At 43.2% G+C, this 17,883-nt stretch overlaps 1 protein-coding gene and 1 pseudogene across 2 annotated transcripts in view; both read left to right on the forward strand.

The window, feature by feature from the left end:
- Positions 1-379: 379 nt before the first annotated feature.
- On the forward strand, positions 380-14,958 carry LOC102829422 (annotated as a pseudogene).
- Positions 14,959-14,968: 10 nt separating this feature from the next.
- Positions 14,969-17,883, forward strand: part of CD8A (CD8a molecule) — a 4,694-nt gene continuing 1,779 nt past the window's right edge. The window contains exons 1-5 of one of the 2 annotated variants that reach the window (XM_006875859.1): positions 14,969-15,042; positions 15,133-15,498; positions 16,065-16,163; positions 16,351-16,464; positions 16,966-16,996. In XM_006875859.1, the coding sequence (XP_006875921.1) occupies positions 14,994-15,042; positions 15,133-15,498; positions 16,065-16,163; positions 16,351-16,464; positions 16,966-16,996 (659 nt within the window). In that variant the 5' untranslated portion in view covers positions 14,969-14,993. The remainder of the gene's footprint in view (positions 15,043-15,132; positions 15,499-16,064; positions 16,164-16,350; positions 16,465-16,965; positions 16,997-17,883) is intronic. The other variant, XM_006875858.1, reaches the window with a different exon arrangement.

The raw sequence follows: 17,883 nt of genomic DNA on the forward strand, positions 1-17,883 counted from the left end.
CTAGACAGGATCATTATGAATTGGAACTAACTGGATGGTTCTTAAAAACAACAGAGTCATAAGGTCTACGAGTCTACCATAAGGTGCTGTTCCTCCAGTCTTTCTTCAAGTCTCCTTTTTTGCTTGACTCTTCGGGACTCTCCTCAGGCAAATACATTCCTAAGGTTTGACCTGCCAACCTTGTAGTTAGCAGTTCAGTGCTTCTCCAACAGCAACACACCAGGACTCCCCCAGAAGCCTAGAAACAGGCATTTGCCCTTTAGGCAGATCCTTCATGAAAGAGAACCAATGGTAGTTGAGAGTCTAGAAAAGGATTCCCTAAGGAGAACAATTCCATGGCTCCTTAAGAAGCCAAACACAGGCTATCACAGTGAGGACCATGTTGCAGCCGAACATCTTGCTCACGGGTACACCAGGAGTTGGAAAAAAACACACTAGGCAAAGAACTTGCATCAAGATCAGGACTGAAATACATTAATGTGGGTGATTTAGCTAAAGAAAGACAGTTATAGGAGGCTATGATGAAGAGTATGATTGTCCCATTTTAGATGAAGATAGAGTCATTAATGAGTTAGAAAACTAAATGAAAGAAGGTGGCGTGATTGTTGATTACCATGGTTGTGACTTCTTCCCTGAACGCTGGTTTCCTATCGTTTTTGTGCTGAGAACAGATAATAGCATGCTATACAACAGACTTGAAACAAGGGGTTATAATGAAAAGAAACTACAAGACAATATTTAGTGTGAAATTTTTCAAGTTCTTTATGAAGACGCTAGAGCCTCCTACAGTGAAGAAATAGTACGCCAGTTAGTTAGCGATAACCCAGAAGATCTAGAGAATACTATTAACCAGATACTGAAATGGATTCAACAGTGGATGAAAAATCATAGCTGTTGGCTTTCAAGACTGGTCAGATGACAGTCACTCTTATTGATGTCTCTGCCCACATCATAGAAATTGTCCAAGTATCAGTAAAACTTTTATATTAACATTGTGTTGCAGGACTAGTATGTGAATACTATAAAAGGTTTATACGTAGGCTCTTTTTTTCTCCATGAGAAAGCTAAGCAATCTCAAATATAATGAATGCAACATTATTAAGTATTGAAAGTAAAAATGTCATTGTTTAATGCTTCAGCTATTAAAGGATAAATAAATCTGAACAGCTTAAGAGGAAAAAAAAAAAAAAGAAGCCAAACATACAATTAAAAGCCAAGCAGTAATTGTACTTCCAGGCATATACTCAAAAGAATTGAAATCAGTAATACAAAAGGTAAGTGTACAACAATATTAACTGCAGCACTACTCATAAGGAGCTCTGGTAGCATAGTGGTTACGAATCGGGCTGCGAACCGCAAGGTCAGTAGTTCGAAACTACCAGCCGTTCCACGGGAGAAAGATGAGGCTTTCTGCTCCCGTAAAGATTTACAGCCTTGGAAACCCTGCACAGGGTCGCTATGAGTTGGAACTGACTCCATGGCACATAACAACAACAACAACAACTCACAATAGCCAATAGGTGGAAACAACCTAAATGTCCATTAATAGCTGAATAAACATAATGTGATACAAACATGCAATGGATTATCATTCAGACATACAGAGAAATGAAATCCTGATACATGCTACAATGTGGGTGAACCCTGAAAGCATTATGTGACAAATATTGCATGATCCCACTTAAAATATACGGAATGGGGAGATACTGCTCAAGGGATACAGAGTTTTTGTTAAGGGTAAAGAAAATATCCAGAAATAGAGTGGTGATTGCTTCACAACATGGTGAATATAGTTAATGTCAATGAACTGTGCATTTAAAAATGGTTAAAGAAAGGAGATGGGGTAAGATTCTTATGATTCAGTCATGAATTATTGTTATCATGGCTGATCACAATCGTCACAACTGTAAAGGTAGAAGTTTTGTAATAAAAAAGTGGGGAGTAGTTAATCTTACAGTCCAGGAACAGAGGACCCTAGGACCATCAAGGGAGAAGAGCACAAGTGGAATGTGGGACCCTACCCAGAAAAGCAGTGACACCAGAGATGGAGGCAGAGATGAGGACATGGAGAGAGAGAACAACTGAGGACTCTAGACTCATGGAAAGAGAAAGATTGTGTGCTGGAAGCCAGTAGGCAGGCTTACAGAATGTGCCCTTTGGTTGTTTAAATTATTATGTATTCTTGAGTGTTTTTGTATGCATCCCCGCCCCCCCCCAAAAAAAAAACAGAGGGAATAGAAGCAAATACTGTTGAATGATACGCAGAGGAGATTGTAATCACTGCAATGAAACGATGAGTGTAAAACCTATGTTCTCCCATGTAAACTATCATTCAATTCAAAATTAAAAAAAAAAAAAAGCATTACATGTAAAACTATTCTGAAGTAAAAATTCTATTTATAAAATATGTTTTAAACATGGTTAAAAGGCTTTGTTAGATGTATTTTACCATAATAAAATTTTTTTACTAAAAAAATTATGTGTGTCTTCAAGCACAGTCTGCTTTGAGGTATATAGTTAGTCTGTCTTGAAGTACACTGGATTGGACATCACAAGATAATGATAGTACACAACATTTAAAATAAATGAAATTAGTCTATATACATCAACATAATTCAAAGACATACAGTATACCAGTTCTGCATATGAAACATTCCCATAAAATACTATAGACAGTTAATAAGTATATACCAATATAGAGAAAGTATTAAAACAGTGAGAGACAAGGATAGAAACATATTTATTTCATGCAAACAGGAAGTACATAAAAGCTGGAGTGGCTGTATTATCAAAGCAGACTTCAAAACAAAGAATTACCAGAGATAAAGAGAAATTTCAGAATGATAAAAGTGTCAATTTGCCAATAAGACAGAACAATTTTAAATGTGTACATACCCAATAATTTCAAAATCTATGAGTCAAAAAATAGAATCCAAGGGAGAAATATTTAAATCTATGATCACAGTTGGAAATTTAACTTCTTTCTCTCATAATTGATAAATCCTTTTTTTTTTTTTTTTTCTCCTGGGAAGCAGATAAGGGGTGGAACTTGGGAGTATTGGTGTATCTAAGTGTATCTGTAACATTCGTCTGAATGTTATGACACCTGGTTAACATTATTAGCTCTAAGGGTGTTTTTATATTATTTGGACTGTTTTTCTGTGTTAAATGTTTTCATAATTTAAAAAGACAAAAATGGTAGAAACATATTGAAATGAGTGAGCAATTTATGAATTCCCGAAGCCAATGCCAAATCATCCATCATTGCCATCAACTCCCCACCCTACCCATCATGTCCTCCCCATGAGGCTCTCATCTAATTATCAACCAGTAATAAGGATGAAGGACACGAGTTTACAATCTCTTCCTGTCCTAGTCTTAAAAGCCCTTTCCAGGCCTCCTTTATAGCCCAAATCTGCCCAACCCACCTCCTCTCAAGCCCCATCCAAATTTTCTATACCAATGCTAAATATCATCTTCTATGTGTTTTCTTCCATCCTCCCCAAAAATGTGGTCTTCTCCAAATGTCCTTCTGCACGTCTCTTTCTTCAGAAGCTCCCTTTGCAATCCTACTTACTCTTGCATCATTCAAATGCTGGCTCTCCAGTTGCATTCCACACATAATATTTCTACTTGAATATTCTTGAAAGATCTTCAGTGGTTTGACCCAACCTAATGTTAAAGCAAGTATGTGTCAGCATTGAAGGGGGTGGGAGGATGATGTGGTCAGATGTATGATGGAACCTATGAGTTTTCTCCCATTACAGCTGCTCAGTTTCTTCTCTCTGCCCTTCCAAGTTGCAACTGCAGATCCCCCCAAGCATATTGCCCAGCTTTCTGGGATACTTTCCTCTCTTTGCTCTTGTTATTTTTTGGTTCACTTGGTAAAAGACATGTCTGATGCAGGAGAATCAAACTCAACATCAGCCCAAGGCCAATCCCTATGAAGCAAAAGTCAGACTGCTTCCACCCTCCTACTTTCTGTACAAATTTTGATACCAGCCATCCTTCCCACAGCACTCTCTATTCTGCTGGGTTCAATAATCCATTGCAATGTCCACCCAGAACTCACAGATAATACTCATACTTATGGGCTTATTAGGGAAGTAAACAGATGACAGGATCAGAAATGATCAAGATACAGTTCTTCTGGTCAAAGTCCTCTTAGCCATGCCCACAAGCACACCTGTCTCTGACTCTTAGCCTCTTGGCTATCTATCCCTGCGGCCTTTGTCCTGCTTGAACAATGTTACAAAGCTCTTTTCATGCTGCCAAAAAATGCCTACAGGGCACTTCACTTTGCCATAAGCCTCAGCCCAAAGTCATTCAGCTCTAGCTTCATAGGTCAGCAAAGCTAGCTCCCCTGATTTAAGTACCTGGAGATACCCCATTCTGCAAGTGAACTTCCTGCCTGAAGGTATTCAACTTTCTTGCTCTGGGGGCCCGGAAACCCAATGCTCTGTCTCAGGCTCTTGCTGCTGCCTTTGCTGCACTATCTGGTGTCACAGCTCTCTGATGCCTGCATCAAGGAGGTTCAGTGTGCAGGGATCACAGACTCCAAAGGACATGCGCCATTCTTGGAGCACTCCCCTCTTTCTAGATCCCCTTTTCCAATTCTGAGATAGCTCATTTTAAACCTAGTAGAAGGGCAAACTGACCAGTCCCCACACTGACACTCCCTACACCCTATTTGTGCATATGGAGTCCTGGTGTGGCTTTGTGGGCTAATGCGTCAGACTGCAAAGTTGTTTGAACTGCAAGATCTGTGGTTCAAGCTCACCAGCTGCTCCTTGGAAACCCTATACAAGGTCATTATTGGTCAGAATCGACTCTACGGCACTTACCAACAACAAAAACACCCTATTTGTATGGTCTCACTCCATCATTTAGTGGAAATTACAAAACCATATTAAGTATTTCACTGCATCACACTTGGTTATGTACAGATATATTTTACTCATCCTATTTGGTGCTTTGAGAGTACTTTTAGTCTGAGGATTTGTGCCTTTAATTGTGGAAATTTCTCAGCCAAGATCTCTTCCAGGATTCCTTCTTGTTGTTCCTTGATTCTTCTCTTCCTGAAATCCTACCAACCAGTCTATTGAGTTCCACAGTAGTTATCTACATCCCAACAGCTTTTTCATGCTCCATCTGTCTTCATCTTCCAGTGTTACATTCTATATGAATTCCTCAATGCTATCTTTCAAGTCACTAATTATTCCTTCAGCTATATCCAGTCTAAAATGTATCCTAGATTACAGAATTTTCATTTGCACTATTTACTATATTCAACTGTTTAATTTTGGCATTTTAAATACATTCTTGTTCTCTTATTTTAAAGTTTTTTCAGATTGTTCCATTATTCCCATGTCCAAATTGCTAAGTCTTTCTTTGAGTCCAATGTCCTTCTTTATCATTTTAACTTTGAATGTGTGTGTAGGTTCATCTTAACTGAAAAAATTTTTAAAGCCTTTTCCTCCTCATTCCTTCTTCTTTTTTTTTTTTTTAAAAAAAAAAAAAACTCTGAGTTCCAAGGACTCCAGGTCGTACTAGGCCTGTTTACACTAGTGGCTTTGGGTTCACGTCCAGTGGTGACAAGTGGATGAAGCAGGTCTGGCCTCTGTCTTGTCCTCCCACCACTGCAGGGGAAAAACCCCACAAGAGCCATGATGCTGGAGATGCACATTGCTTTTTCTAGTCTTTAACCAAGGGAAGTCCAAGCCTAAGAACTGTTTCAAGCGGAAAGCCTGGCTCCAGACTTCCTCCAAAGTTGAAGCACTGTTAGCTAAACAGGCCAAACCCTTGGTGTCTCTGCCTACCTGAAAACAGAGCTCAGCAAGTCCTTAGTTCAGTTCTACTACGACATCAACAAGTATTTTTATCTTGCTTTTGAATGCATCACTCTTTCTCCTGTTCCTCCTTCTCCTTCTTTAATGTTTAGCCATTCCATCAAGCCAGCCCCCAATTTATTGAGGCCTGATGTACAAAGGGACCCGACCATTGCAATCCACAGGGTTTTCATTAGCTGATTCTCAGAAGTAGCTTCTTTAGGCCTTTATTCTTACTCTGTCTTTGTCTGGAAGTCCTGCTGAAACCTAGTCAACATACACCATACTGTTGTCGTATGGTACCTTTGAATCAGTTCTGGCTCATACAATACAATGAAACACTGACCGGTCCAGTGCCAGCCTCACAATTGTTGCTACATTTGAGACAACTGCTGATATCACTGTATCAATCCATCTCTTTGGGGTCTTCCTCTTTTTCCTCAACCCTCCACTTTACCAAGCATGATGTCCTTCTCCAGGGACTGGTCCCTCCTGATAACATGTCAAGAATATGAGAGATGAAGGATGAAGTCTTATCATCCTACCTTCTAAGGAGCATTCTTGCTGTAATTCTTCCAACACAGACTTGTTTATTCTTCTGCAAGTCCATGGTACTTTTAATAGTCTTCACCAACATCATAATTCAAATGTATCAAATCTTCTATGGTCTTCTTTATTCCTTGTCCAACTTTCACATGCATAGGAGGTGACTGAAAATATCATGATCTGCATCAGGTGTACTTTAGTTTTCAAACTGACAGCTTTGCTCTTTCACACTTTAAAGAGGCCTTATGCAGTAGATTTGCCTAATGCAGTAAGTCATTAAATTTCTTGACTGCTGATTCCAATGAGTGCTGATTGTGGATCCAAGCAAAATGAAGTCTTTGCCAACTTCAATCTTTTCTACATTTATCGTAATGTTATTTATTGGTCCAGTTGTGAGGATTTTTGTTTTCTTTACATTGAGGTGCAATCCATACTGAAGATTACTTACTGATCAGTAAGTAGTTTAAATCCTCTTCACTTTCAGAAAGCAAGGTTGTATTATCTGCATATCGCATATTGTTAATGAGTGTCCACCAATCCTGATACCACATTCTTCTTCATATAATCCAGCTTCACGGATTATTTGCTCAGCATACACATTGAATAAGTATGGTGAAAGGTTACAACCCTGGCTCACACCTTTGCTGATTTAAAATCACTCAGTATCCCTTTGTTCTTTTCAAACAAGTGCCTCTTGGTCTATGTATAGGTTCCTCATGAGCACAATCAAGTGTTCGGATGTGCCCATTCTTCACAATGTTATCCATAGATTGCCACGACCTACACAGTCAAAAGCCTTTGCATAATAAATAAAGCACAAGTAAATGTCTTTCTGGAGTCCTAGTGTGGTGCTGTAGAATAAGCACTGGATTGTTAACTGCAAGGTTGTTAACAGCCAAACCCATTGTTGTCAGGTCCATTCCACATGTTACAGATTAAAGACCTGCTTAAACTCAGCATAGAAACTAGTTACTATTTCACCTTGTCTCAATCTAGACACTTGCTCGATGAACACAACTGTCTCCAGTTCTTTGCTCCATCTTATTTAAGTGCTGCACTATGGGGTCTGGGAACTTACTTGGCTACGTATGGGCAGGCTGAACCTAGGTTTTTCATATCTGGTCCAAAAACAAGCAAGCATCCCCAAAACCTGTGCAAGCACATCTGCTATCCTGTCTGCTGCAGGGCGGATGTCATTGTGGTTGCTCTGAGAATCCACTACATTCTGTAAAAAATATAATTGGGGTCACAAGCCCTCCTTGGTGGCTTTCACATGTTGCCTTGGCATGTACCACCCCCACCTGTGGTACTTTGTACAAATAGCTACCACTCCCCCATAGCTAGCACTTTTCTTAGCTACAAAGCTGAAAGCCCCCAAGTCAGCTGAAACTCAATTCCTGGAAACTGAGGTGGGGCTACTCTTTCTTCAAGCACTTCACTCCAGAATTTGGCCACCATTGTAATTAAGGATATGGTTTTCAAGATCCAAGTATCTGGGGGTTGACACTTCCCCCATTATTCCTCCTTCATTGGATAAGGTATAATTTTGTTGCTCATCATCCCCTTTCTCATCCTCCTGCTTGCATCCTTTGACCAGCAAGGTCATTTGACACTTCTCTTAAAGTGAGCGCAAGGGCAAAGCAAAATAGGAAAGTGAGATCTAAAAGACAGATTGCTATCTTGGTGGCCTGTGTGGGCTTGACTGTTTCCTTGCTCTCTCATTTATGTGAGTTAATGGACAGTACACACACACATACCTCTATGTGATGCCAGGGAGTTATAACCATCATTCCAAAGGTTTATCCTTCCCTAGCCTTCATTAGTTTCCAGTTGTAAATGCTGACATGTACAAACTAGCATAAATTCTCAGTGAGGCAGGTATAATGCATCTGCTGCAGCTACCATGAGAATAGTAAAAAATTAGAAATTTCCTGTTGTTAGGTACCATCAAGCCGGTTCTGACTCATAACAACCTTATGCACAGCAGAAACACTGCCTGGTCCCGCAACATCCTCACAATCATCGTTAAAATTGAGTCCACTGCAGTCTCTACTGTGTCAATCCATCTCTTTGAGAGTCTTCCTTTTTTTCGCTGACCCTCTACCAAGCATGATATCCTTCTCCAGGGGCAGGTCCCTTAGGATAATATGTCCAAAGTATGAGAAACGAAGTCTTATCTTCCTGGTCTCTAAGGAGCATTCTAGCTGTACTTCTTCCAACACAGGTTTGTTTGTTCTTCTGGCAGTCCATGGGACTTTTAATATTCTTCTTCAACACCATCCCTCACGCATATACATCAATTCTTCTATAGTCTTCCTTATTCATTATCCAAGTTTCACATGCATATGAGGCTATGGAAAATACCATGGCTTGGGTTGGTTGGTTGGTTGGTTGGTTGGTTGGATGGATGGTTGGTTGGTTGGTTGGTTTTGTGCCACGGAGTCAGTTCTGACTCATAGCAACCCTGTATAGGATTTCCAAGGCTGTAAATGTTTGTTTCTCAGAATGGTTGACAGTTTCAAACTGCTGACCTTAAAGTCAGCAGCCCAACTCATAACCACTATGCTACCAGAGGTCCTTATGGCTTGGGCTAGGTGTACCTTAGTCCTCAAACTGACATCTTTGCTCTTAAACACTTTAAAGAGGTCTTGTGCAGTAGATTTTCCCAATGTAATAAATACATCATTTGATTTCATGACTGCTGTTTCCATGAGTGTTGATAGTGGATCCAAGCAAAATGAAGTTTTTGACAACGTCAGTCTTTTCTCCATTTATCATGATGTTAATTACTGGTCCAGTTGTTAGGATTTTTGCTTTCTTTACATTGAGGTACAACCTATACTGTAGACTATGGTCTTTCATCTTCATCAGTAAGTAGTTCAGGTCCTTTTTGCTTTCAGCAAGCAAGGTTGTATCATTTGTATATTGCAGGTTATTAATGAGCCTCCCACCAATCCTGATGCCACATTCTTCTTCATACAATCCATCTTCTTGGTTAATTTGCTCAGCACATAGATTGAGTAAGTATGGTGAAAGAATACAACCCTGGTTCCCATCTTTCTTGATTTTGAACCATAGATCTCTATGTTCTAGTCTATTGACTGCCTTTTTTTTTTCCTATTAAAATAAAAAGTCCATTGCCTTTAAGTCTATTCTGACTCAGAGACCCTATATGGCAATGTAGAACTGCTTAAACTGTTTCTGAAGTTGCAAACTTTTTTTTTTTTAAGTTTTTATTGTGAATTGAGTAAAAGTTTACAGGGCAGATCAGCAGTTTTACATTCAACAAATCATGTACTTTGTTTCATTACAATGATTATAATCCCCTCCATGTACTACCAATTAACTGAATTTCTATTCATTTTAGCTCTTTTATTTTTCCCCTTTTTGTTTTAAACACTCAGGCATATATAGTAATTTATACCACCAAAGGGCACACTCTGAAAGTCTGCCTCCTGGCTGCCAGCTCTCAGTCCCTCTCTTTTCATGAATCTAGAGTCCTCAGTTGCTCCCTCTCTCCATGTCCACATCTCTGCCTCCTTCTGTGGTGGTGCTGATTCTCTGGATAAGGTCCTACATTCTGCTTGGGCTCTTCTCCCTTGATGGTCCTAGGGTCTTCTGTTTATGGACTGTAAGATTAACTACTCCTCCATTTTGGTTACAAAACTTCTACCTTTACAATTGCAACAGCTGCAATTAGTCATGATAACAATTACTCACTATTGAATCCTAAGACTCTTATCCCCATCTCTTTTTACCAGACCCATCTAGACAAGATGAAAACTATTCAGTGGAGAATCTTTCTTCCCCCACACACTCTTAAACTAAACTCCCTCTTGAAACCTTGAAAGTCAGTCACTTTGTGCCTTTATCGTCCCCTCATTTTAGGTAGCCAATGTCTAAGTTGCCTGTCCCTATCTACCCTGTATACAGAGGGGATAGCATTGATACTTGATGTGAAGACTCCTTCCCTCTCTGTTGGTATTTTGAGCTACTGGTAGCATAGTGGTTACGAATTCAGCCGCGAGCCCCAAGGTCAGCAATTCGAAACTATCAGCTGCTCCGCAGGAGAAAGATGAGGCTTTCTGCTCCTGTAAAGATTTACAGCCTCGGAAACCCTGTACAAGGTCGCTATGAGTCAGAACTGACTCCACGGCACATAACCACCACCACCACCTCCATGACTGTAGGTCAACTTCATCAAATTGTACCCTCATTTCCTCTATCAAAAACTGTTTTCTTCAATATATGATAGAATGAATGTAAAACTAATGTAAACTATCATATAATTCACAATAAAACATTTTTAAAAATTGTTTTCTTTTTTTATCTTCCTCTAGTTGAGTTCTGATTATCAAGCCATCGAGGCTAGGTCAAATGAGTACTGTTTGCAAGTTTGGGTGTTCTTGTGCGTCTCCCCTCACTTCATATCAGCTGGATGCTTCACTCTCAGCTCTAGTCCTCTGTGGCTATGTCCTATCCATAGGCTCAGTGTCCCCAGGTCTCAACACACTTTGGACAAACCAGCCCTTCCTCTTCTCTCTCATCTTCAGGTCAACAGGAGTCTATGGAACATGGTTGAATTCAGCCCATTTCTTTGTTGCTGCCTTTCCCCCTCTTCCACTCAACAGTAGATCAATGTTTGTTCCCTTTGAGTTTCATTCTTAGAGGGGAGTTTGTTCTGAAGGAACTTGATTGCTTGTCTTGATGGCTTTCTAGCAAACAACTTGTTTATTCTTGCAGTAGCCAATCATACTGCCATTTTTGTTTTGGGTTTTTCCTGATGATCTTTCTTTGAAGATGTATCTTCTGTCACTCTAATTGTTCCAGGTTGGTCTGCTTGTCTAGTGACTGCCTCTTGATCTATGTACAGGTTCCTCATAAGCATAAGTAAGTTTTCCACAATTCCCATTTCCTGCAATGCTGTCCATAGTTCATCATGATTCACACAGTCAAAAGCCTTTACAAAATCAATAAAGCACAGATAAACATCTTTCTTGTATTCTCTGGCACTTAGAAACTCCCTAGTGTCATTAATTGTTGTTTGTTGTTGTTATGTGCCATGGAGTCGGTTCTGACTCATAGCGACCCTGTACAGGGTTTCCGAGGCTATAAATCTTTACAGGAGCAGAAAGCCTCATCTTTCTCCCACGGAACAGCTGGTAGTTTCAAATTGCTGACCTTGTGGTTTACAGCCCGATTCATAACCACTACACTAATAGGGAACTTATATGAAATAACATCTAAAGAACACCCATTTTTAAAAACGGAGATTCCAGGCACAGCAATTGGTCTGTATTCACTTGGAATAACACAGGAAGAAGGAGAGTCAGGAATAGGAGGAGAAAAGGCACTGTTTCGTCTCTAAGAACAACTGTCTTCTTTGCCATGAGAACAGAACTGAATGGTGTCTGACTATCATTACTGAATATTTTGGTCAAAGATTATATAGAAGAATCCTGGCCAAAATGGGGAAAATGCAGAACAAAATTTCAAACTTTCATGAAATCCGGAGTTTCTGGAGCCGTGGAGGCTGGATGAACCTCTGAAAACTTTTTCCCTCAAGTAATCTTTAAACTTTGAACTAAAATTATCCTCTGAACTCTTCTTAACACCAAATACTAGTTTCACTTAACCAGCAAAGACTATCTACCTTGAGCATTGTGTTCTTTCAAGATCTATATGATATGACATTGACAACAGCAACTAGAAAGATTAGGTAGAAAATTGAGAGGCAGTGAGTTTATAATGTTGTTGTTCTGTTAGTTACATCAAGTAGGTTCTGACCATAGCAACACTGTATAGGGTTGCCAAGTAGCAGCTGGTGAGGTTGAACTGCCAATCTTGCAGTTCAAACCAACTTTGCAGCCCAGCACATTAACCCACAGTGCCACACCACTGTGTGAGGGGAGGAACAATTCAGGAAAGGAGGGTGAGAATGATTGCACAACTCGAAGAATGCAATCAATGTCACATGTAGAAACTGTTGAGTTGGTGTATATTTCATTGTAGATTTCCTCAACAATGACAAAATAAGCAGTGTTGTATGGAGTTAAGTCAGTTCTGACTCCAAGCTCCGAGAGCAGCTTGGTAGTTTTCAACTGCTTCTGATTCAGTCACACATGTATGTAGTAAATGGTGGTGGTGCTGCTGCTTCTATAGAGTTGGTTCCAACTCATAGAGACCCTGCAGAGGGTTTCCGAAGTTGTAAATCTTTATGGGAGAAGAAAGCCTCATCTTTTTCCCAAGGAATGGTTAGTAGTTTCAAACTGCTGCCCTTGAGGTTAGCAGCCCAACTCATAACCACTATGCTACCAGAGTTCCTTATATGGTGGTTGTTATGTGCTGTGGAGTCAGTTCCAACTCATAGCAACCCTGTACAGGGTTTCCAAGGCTGTAAATCTTTACAGGAGCAGAAAGCCTCATCTTTCTCCCGCGGAGAAGCTGGTAGTTTCAAACTGCTGAACTTGCAGTTCGTAGCCCTATTCGTAACCACTACGCTACCAGGAGCTCCTTGTATAGTAATATATATTTTTGTTTTGGCACAAGTAGAAGCCATTATTTTATTTATTTATGTATAATAAATCAAAGAATCCATATATATTATTATGCAAACAGAAATACATAAATAAATAAAAGAGTGGGTTCTACTCGTGCCAACACAATAAACTTTCCTTCTTATACTGTAAAGTAAGAAAGAATAAGTTGCAAAACTATGTACACAAAATACAATCCCATCTACAGAAAGCAATGCTTAAGCATCCGTCTGTGCACAGATGATGCCTGAGGAACTCACTCAGCTGGAAATGTGGTTTTATCTGGAAAATGAATGACCATGAGGAGAGAAAGATGGTGGATTTTCCCTGTATTCGTTTTTGGGTTGTCTGAAATTTTTCAACAATATATCACTCTTGTAATTTAAAAAAATTTTCTGAATATAAACTATTTGATGTTTCATGCTAAAGTAATCACCTTGAATACGTTGAGAAAGAGTGGCATTGAAATCTAAGTAATGACAACAAGCGTCTGCCATCTGAGTTTGGACCCTCTAAGGGAGTTCAGTTCCAAGACTTCAGCTCAGACCATGCTCTATGATAACATCCGGGGCCAGAGGTGGGGAGGGGGTGCTACTCATCATGAAGTCTTTCCTCAGCTGGTAGAAATTATAGGTGGGGCAGGCACATGGAAAAGATATGCCAGGTGGCCTGACTAGAACCAAGCAGCAGCAATGCCAGCTGTACCCATCATGGGATTCATGAAGGAGAGAAATAGGGAAAGATCAGGACGATGGAGCTGGAAGTTTTCAGGATAACAGCAGGCAAAAAGGAAGGGGGCATGTGTGTTCCTGCTGAGCATCTAGAGGTCAGACAGCACTGGAGTAGGTCTCCAGGCTTTAATAGAGGACATTCCAAGCAAAAGAAAACAGCAAGTGCAAAACGGAGCACGGAGTTTAAATATCTCAAACAAACCCTGTGCAGCAGCTGCAGCCGATTTAGAAGGCAGGGGCAGGAGACTGAGAGCAACCAGAACCCAAAGGCTCCCTAAGCCAAGTCAGAGAGATGAGTTTCCTTCAGAATGGCACTATCAGATGCCCTTTGATGTTGTTGTTGCTGTTGTTAGGTGCGATCTGTATAGGGTTCCTGAGGAGGATGGTGGGTTTGAACTGCTGACCTTATGATTAACAGTCCAGTGTTTATCTTACATAGCCACAGCAGGATCCTAGAACACCTTTTAGGGGAATAATTTCCACAGCAGGATGCCTGGGGGACTGACTGGGAGAGACTGGAGTGCTATGGCCCGAAGGAGGGAGGAATCTGTGTGTTTCCAGGACCTTCTGGGAGAGGGCCCTGAAGGGTGTGGTCAGCAGAGGGTTGCCTGCCCCACAGCCCCAGCTCATGAAAGTTATGGTGGAGGTGACAGCCCTGCTCTGCCCAAGTTCCAGAGAAGCAGGCAGGTCTTTTACCCCTCTTCCTTCTCAGCTCTCAGTGCCCATTTTGCAGACAAAAAGCCCCAAGGCTACATGCTGCTGAGCACAAAGAAAGTAGGCACTCGCTTCTTCTTCCTTTCCAGGACACTCTCACCCTCTCTTCTCCAATGCCTCCTTTAATCGCTCTTCATCCTCGGCTCACAGGCCACAAGACAGCCATTTCAAAACCATTGCCCAGCCCAGGGCATAAGGAGCTAAGGGGTCAACTGTACCCAAAGGTTAGTGATTGGAACCCACCAGCCGCTTCGACAGTCGGCTTCTGTAAAGATTTCAGTCTTAAAACCCTAAGGTCGCTGAGTCGAAATCGACTTGGCAGTAAAGGGTTGCTTGTTGGTTGATTCCCAAGCCCTTTTCTTCAAACCCGTAATTCTCAACTGTCTCCCGGTTGCTTGGCAAGCCCTCCTCTATGGACCCCATTCACAGCCTCCAGTTCCCTTACCCGTCTCGAAGGTGACAACCACGCAAAAGAAGGTGACTCTGTTGGCGGGGGGCTGGAGTGACATCACATCCTCCTCGAGCGAAATTGGGCGGCCGGCCGGACGGCTCAACCTCCCCTCCCCACCCTGCCGGTTGCGGTGCGCCTTCCCGTCGGTGTGAGCCTCGCGCGAGGCGGCGCCGCGGAGAAGCGCACCATGGCCTCGCCGGTGACCGCCCTGTTTCTGCCGCTGGTCCTTCTGCTCGGTGAGTTTGTGACCTCGCCGGGGAATGAGGGCGGGTGAGGCTGGCTGGAGCGCTGGGCTTCGAACTCAGCTCGCTGTCTGCCATCCGCAGACGCCGCCAAGGCCCAAACGCAGAATAAGTTCCGGATGTCTCCACAAAGGGTAGAGGCGACCCTGGGCAAGTCTGTGGAGTTGCAGTGCGAGATGCTGCTAAACACCGGGGCGTCGGGCTGCTCATGGCTCTTCCAGAGGCGCGACGCCTTCGCCAGCCCCAAATTCCTCCTGTACATCACCAACAGCCGGATCAAGACGGCGGAGGGGCTGAACAGCGAGCTGATCTCGGGTACCAAGGTCCCCCCTGACACCTTCAAGCTCACCCTGAGCCGTTTCCAGGAGGAAAACGAAGGCTACTACTTCTGCTCTGTCATGAGCAACTCCGTGATATACTTCAGCGCCTTCGTGCCGGTCTTCCTCCCAGGTGCGGGGCGCTGGGCAGCACTGTCCGCCTCGTGGAGTCGGGAGGAGGGCGATTTGAGAATCACATCTATACCCGTTTGTCACACGACTCTCGTTTTGGAACTCATGATGTCCTTGGTGACTGACTGACTATTCGATACTGTTCCCATTTCCCAAACTAGGAAACTGAGGCTAAGATGTAGCTAAATAGGGACTGGAAGTGGCTTTTTCAGTCTGGTCAAATTCGGTTAGAATTCCGATGCTGGTGTGACCCGGGGCAAATGACTTAAATGTTCTGGGCCTCCTTTTGCTCATCAGTAAAATGCAGGTATCAAGCCGAGCTCCCAGGACTGCTGGTTGAGCTCTGGACAAAGGCTGGCAGTGGGTTACAGACGCTGAGGGCCGGAGGTGGTGGCTACTGCCGCCGTGAAGGGTCATCAAGGGTCGGGCCGTTCCGTTAGCCCCACCTCTGTCCCTTCTCCCCATCGTGGAGTTCGCGCGGATGACAGTCTATTACCGGTGCGCCTGGATGGGATGCGCGTCCAGGGCCCCAATAGGACCCGCGACTACTCTCTGTTGCCCCTACAGAAAAGCCCACCACGAAGCCAGCGCCGCGACCACCTACAGTGGCTCCCACCAACGTGTCCTTGCGTCCAGACACATGTCGAACCTCAGCAGGCCGCGGAGGTGAGCTGGCCACAACGGGCCGGGCCAGGGGATATGGGGGGGGGGGGCGCGGGGAGTGCAGACCAGTCCAAGTGGAGGGGACGCAGGACGCTGAGCTGCTGGGAGAGGTGCCAGGGGTGGTGGGACTGGATGGGGGTAGAGAGGGGGCAGGCTGGTTCCTAAATGTCAGCACGTTCGATGTCGTCAGTGGACAAGATGTCGTCACTGGACTTCACCTGCGATCTCTACATCTGGGTGCCCCTGGCTGGACTCTGTTCGGTCCTTCTTCTGTCTTTGATTGTCACCGTCATCTGCAGCTACAGTAAGTCTTGGAGAAACATGGCAGGGTCAGGGTGTCGGGTGGAGAGGGGTCTGTTTCTGCCCTACTAGCTCCACGTGGGGAGTTTGGGGTTGGGGCTTCTGTGCTGCACCCCTGACCCCTGGACCACACAGTTTCTCGAAGAGTGAACGCGTTAAAGTTGCTTTCCGCTCCGCTTTCCACTCTCCCGGAGGTTTTGTGGAAGGCAGAGAGCCCTTGGCGGAGGAAGACTGGGTCAAAGCTACAATCGATTTGAAGTGTGCTCTGAATCCCCTCTCTACCCTCCTCTCTCTTTTGAGTCCCACATCAGGTCGGCAGATTCAGCATGTTCACTCACATCTGTATTTGCAATTTATAAAAATTAGCTCCTGGGACAAGAAACTCTCACCTGGGCTCTCAAGAGTTACAGTCCCCCAAAAAAATAAGAAAGGAAAGAAAAGCCCGTATTTAGAGACTTCTGGGGAGTGGGAAAAGTCATTTCTCCCTTCTTTTTTTCTTATCAAGGAAACCGAAGACGCGTGTGCAAGTGTCCTAGGTGAGTCTTGTAAAAGCCTTGGTCTGGGTCTTGGCTTCTAAAGAGGAAGAACCTTTTCCAGAGGGAGGACATGAGGCGGGAAGCAGAAGGGAGAGCAGGGAGTGGGCATTGTTGTTGTGAAATGCCATCGAGTCGATTCCGACCCATAGCTTGAGCCGCCGATCTTGCAGTTCAAACGGCTTTGCAGTGTGGCGCATTAACCCACAGCGCCACACCAGGACGCCAGGGAGTGGGCATAGCACCGAACAAAAAGAGCGCTGGGCTTTGAGAAAAGGAGGCTCTGGTAGCATTGCAGGGCAAGCCCTGTGACTTCAAATAAATCTCCACTTTATTTGGACTATCACCAAAAAAGCAGCTGAGTGATCCCACCAATTCAATTATTTGCATCAGTCTGTGTGGGTTTTATTGTTTTCATAAGAAAACGCTTTTCATTTTCCCAATTTGACTGACTGTTTTTTTGAAGGACAGCCAGTCTTTTATCACCTGAATCAAAGATACAATGGCCTCAGTTTCTAATTTCCCTATGCCAATGCAGGACCTTGATCTGCTGCCAAGGGCTAGAGTGGAGGAATGGGGGCCAGAGGTAGCAGCAATTAGCTGTCTAGTAGCTCAAGCCCTGATCCTTCTGAAAACTCTCAGGAAGAGAAGCATGTGCTTCCCTAGGCAAGAGGCAACCCTGTAACATTCAACCAGTTCCTGCTCAGAGACCAGCACTGTGATGGGGACCACACTCAGTGTCTCCCTGAGTGGTAGACACTATCTTCCCACCTCACAATCACTGCCTCAGAGATTAGGCAGTGCAAGCTTACCAGCTGCTCCTCAGAAACCCTATACAGGGTCGCTATGGGTCAGAAGCGACTCTATGGCACTTAACAACAACATATATA

This window comes from Chrysochloris asiatica, unplaced genomic scaffold (assembly GCF_000296735.1).
Source record: "Chrysochloris asiatica unplaced genomic scaffold, ChrAsi1.0 scaffold00341, whole genome shotgun sequence".
Taxonomy (NCBI): domain Eukaryota; kingdom Metazoa; phylum Chordata; class Mammalia; order Afrosoricida; family Chrysochloridae; genus Chrysochloris; species Chrysochloris asiatica.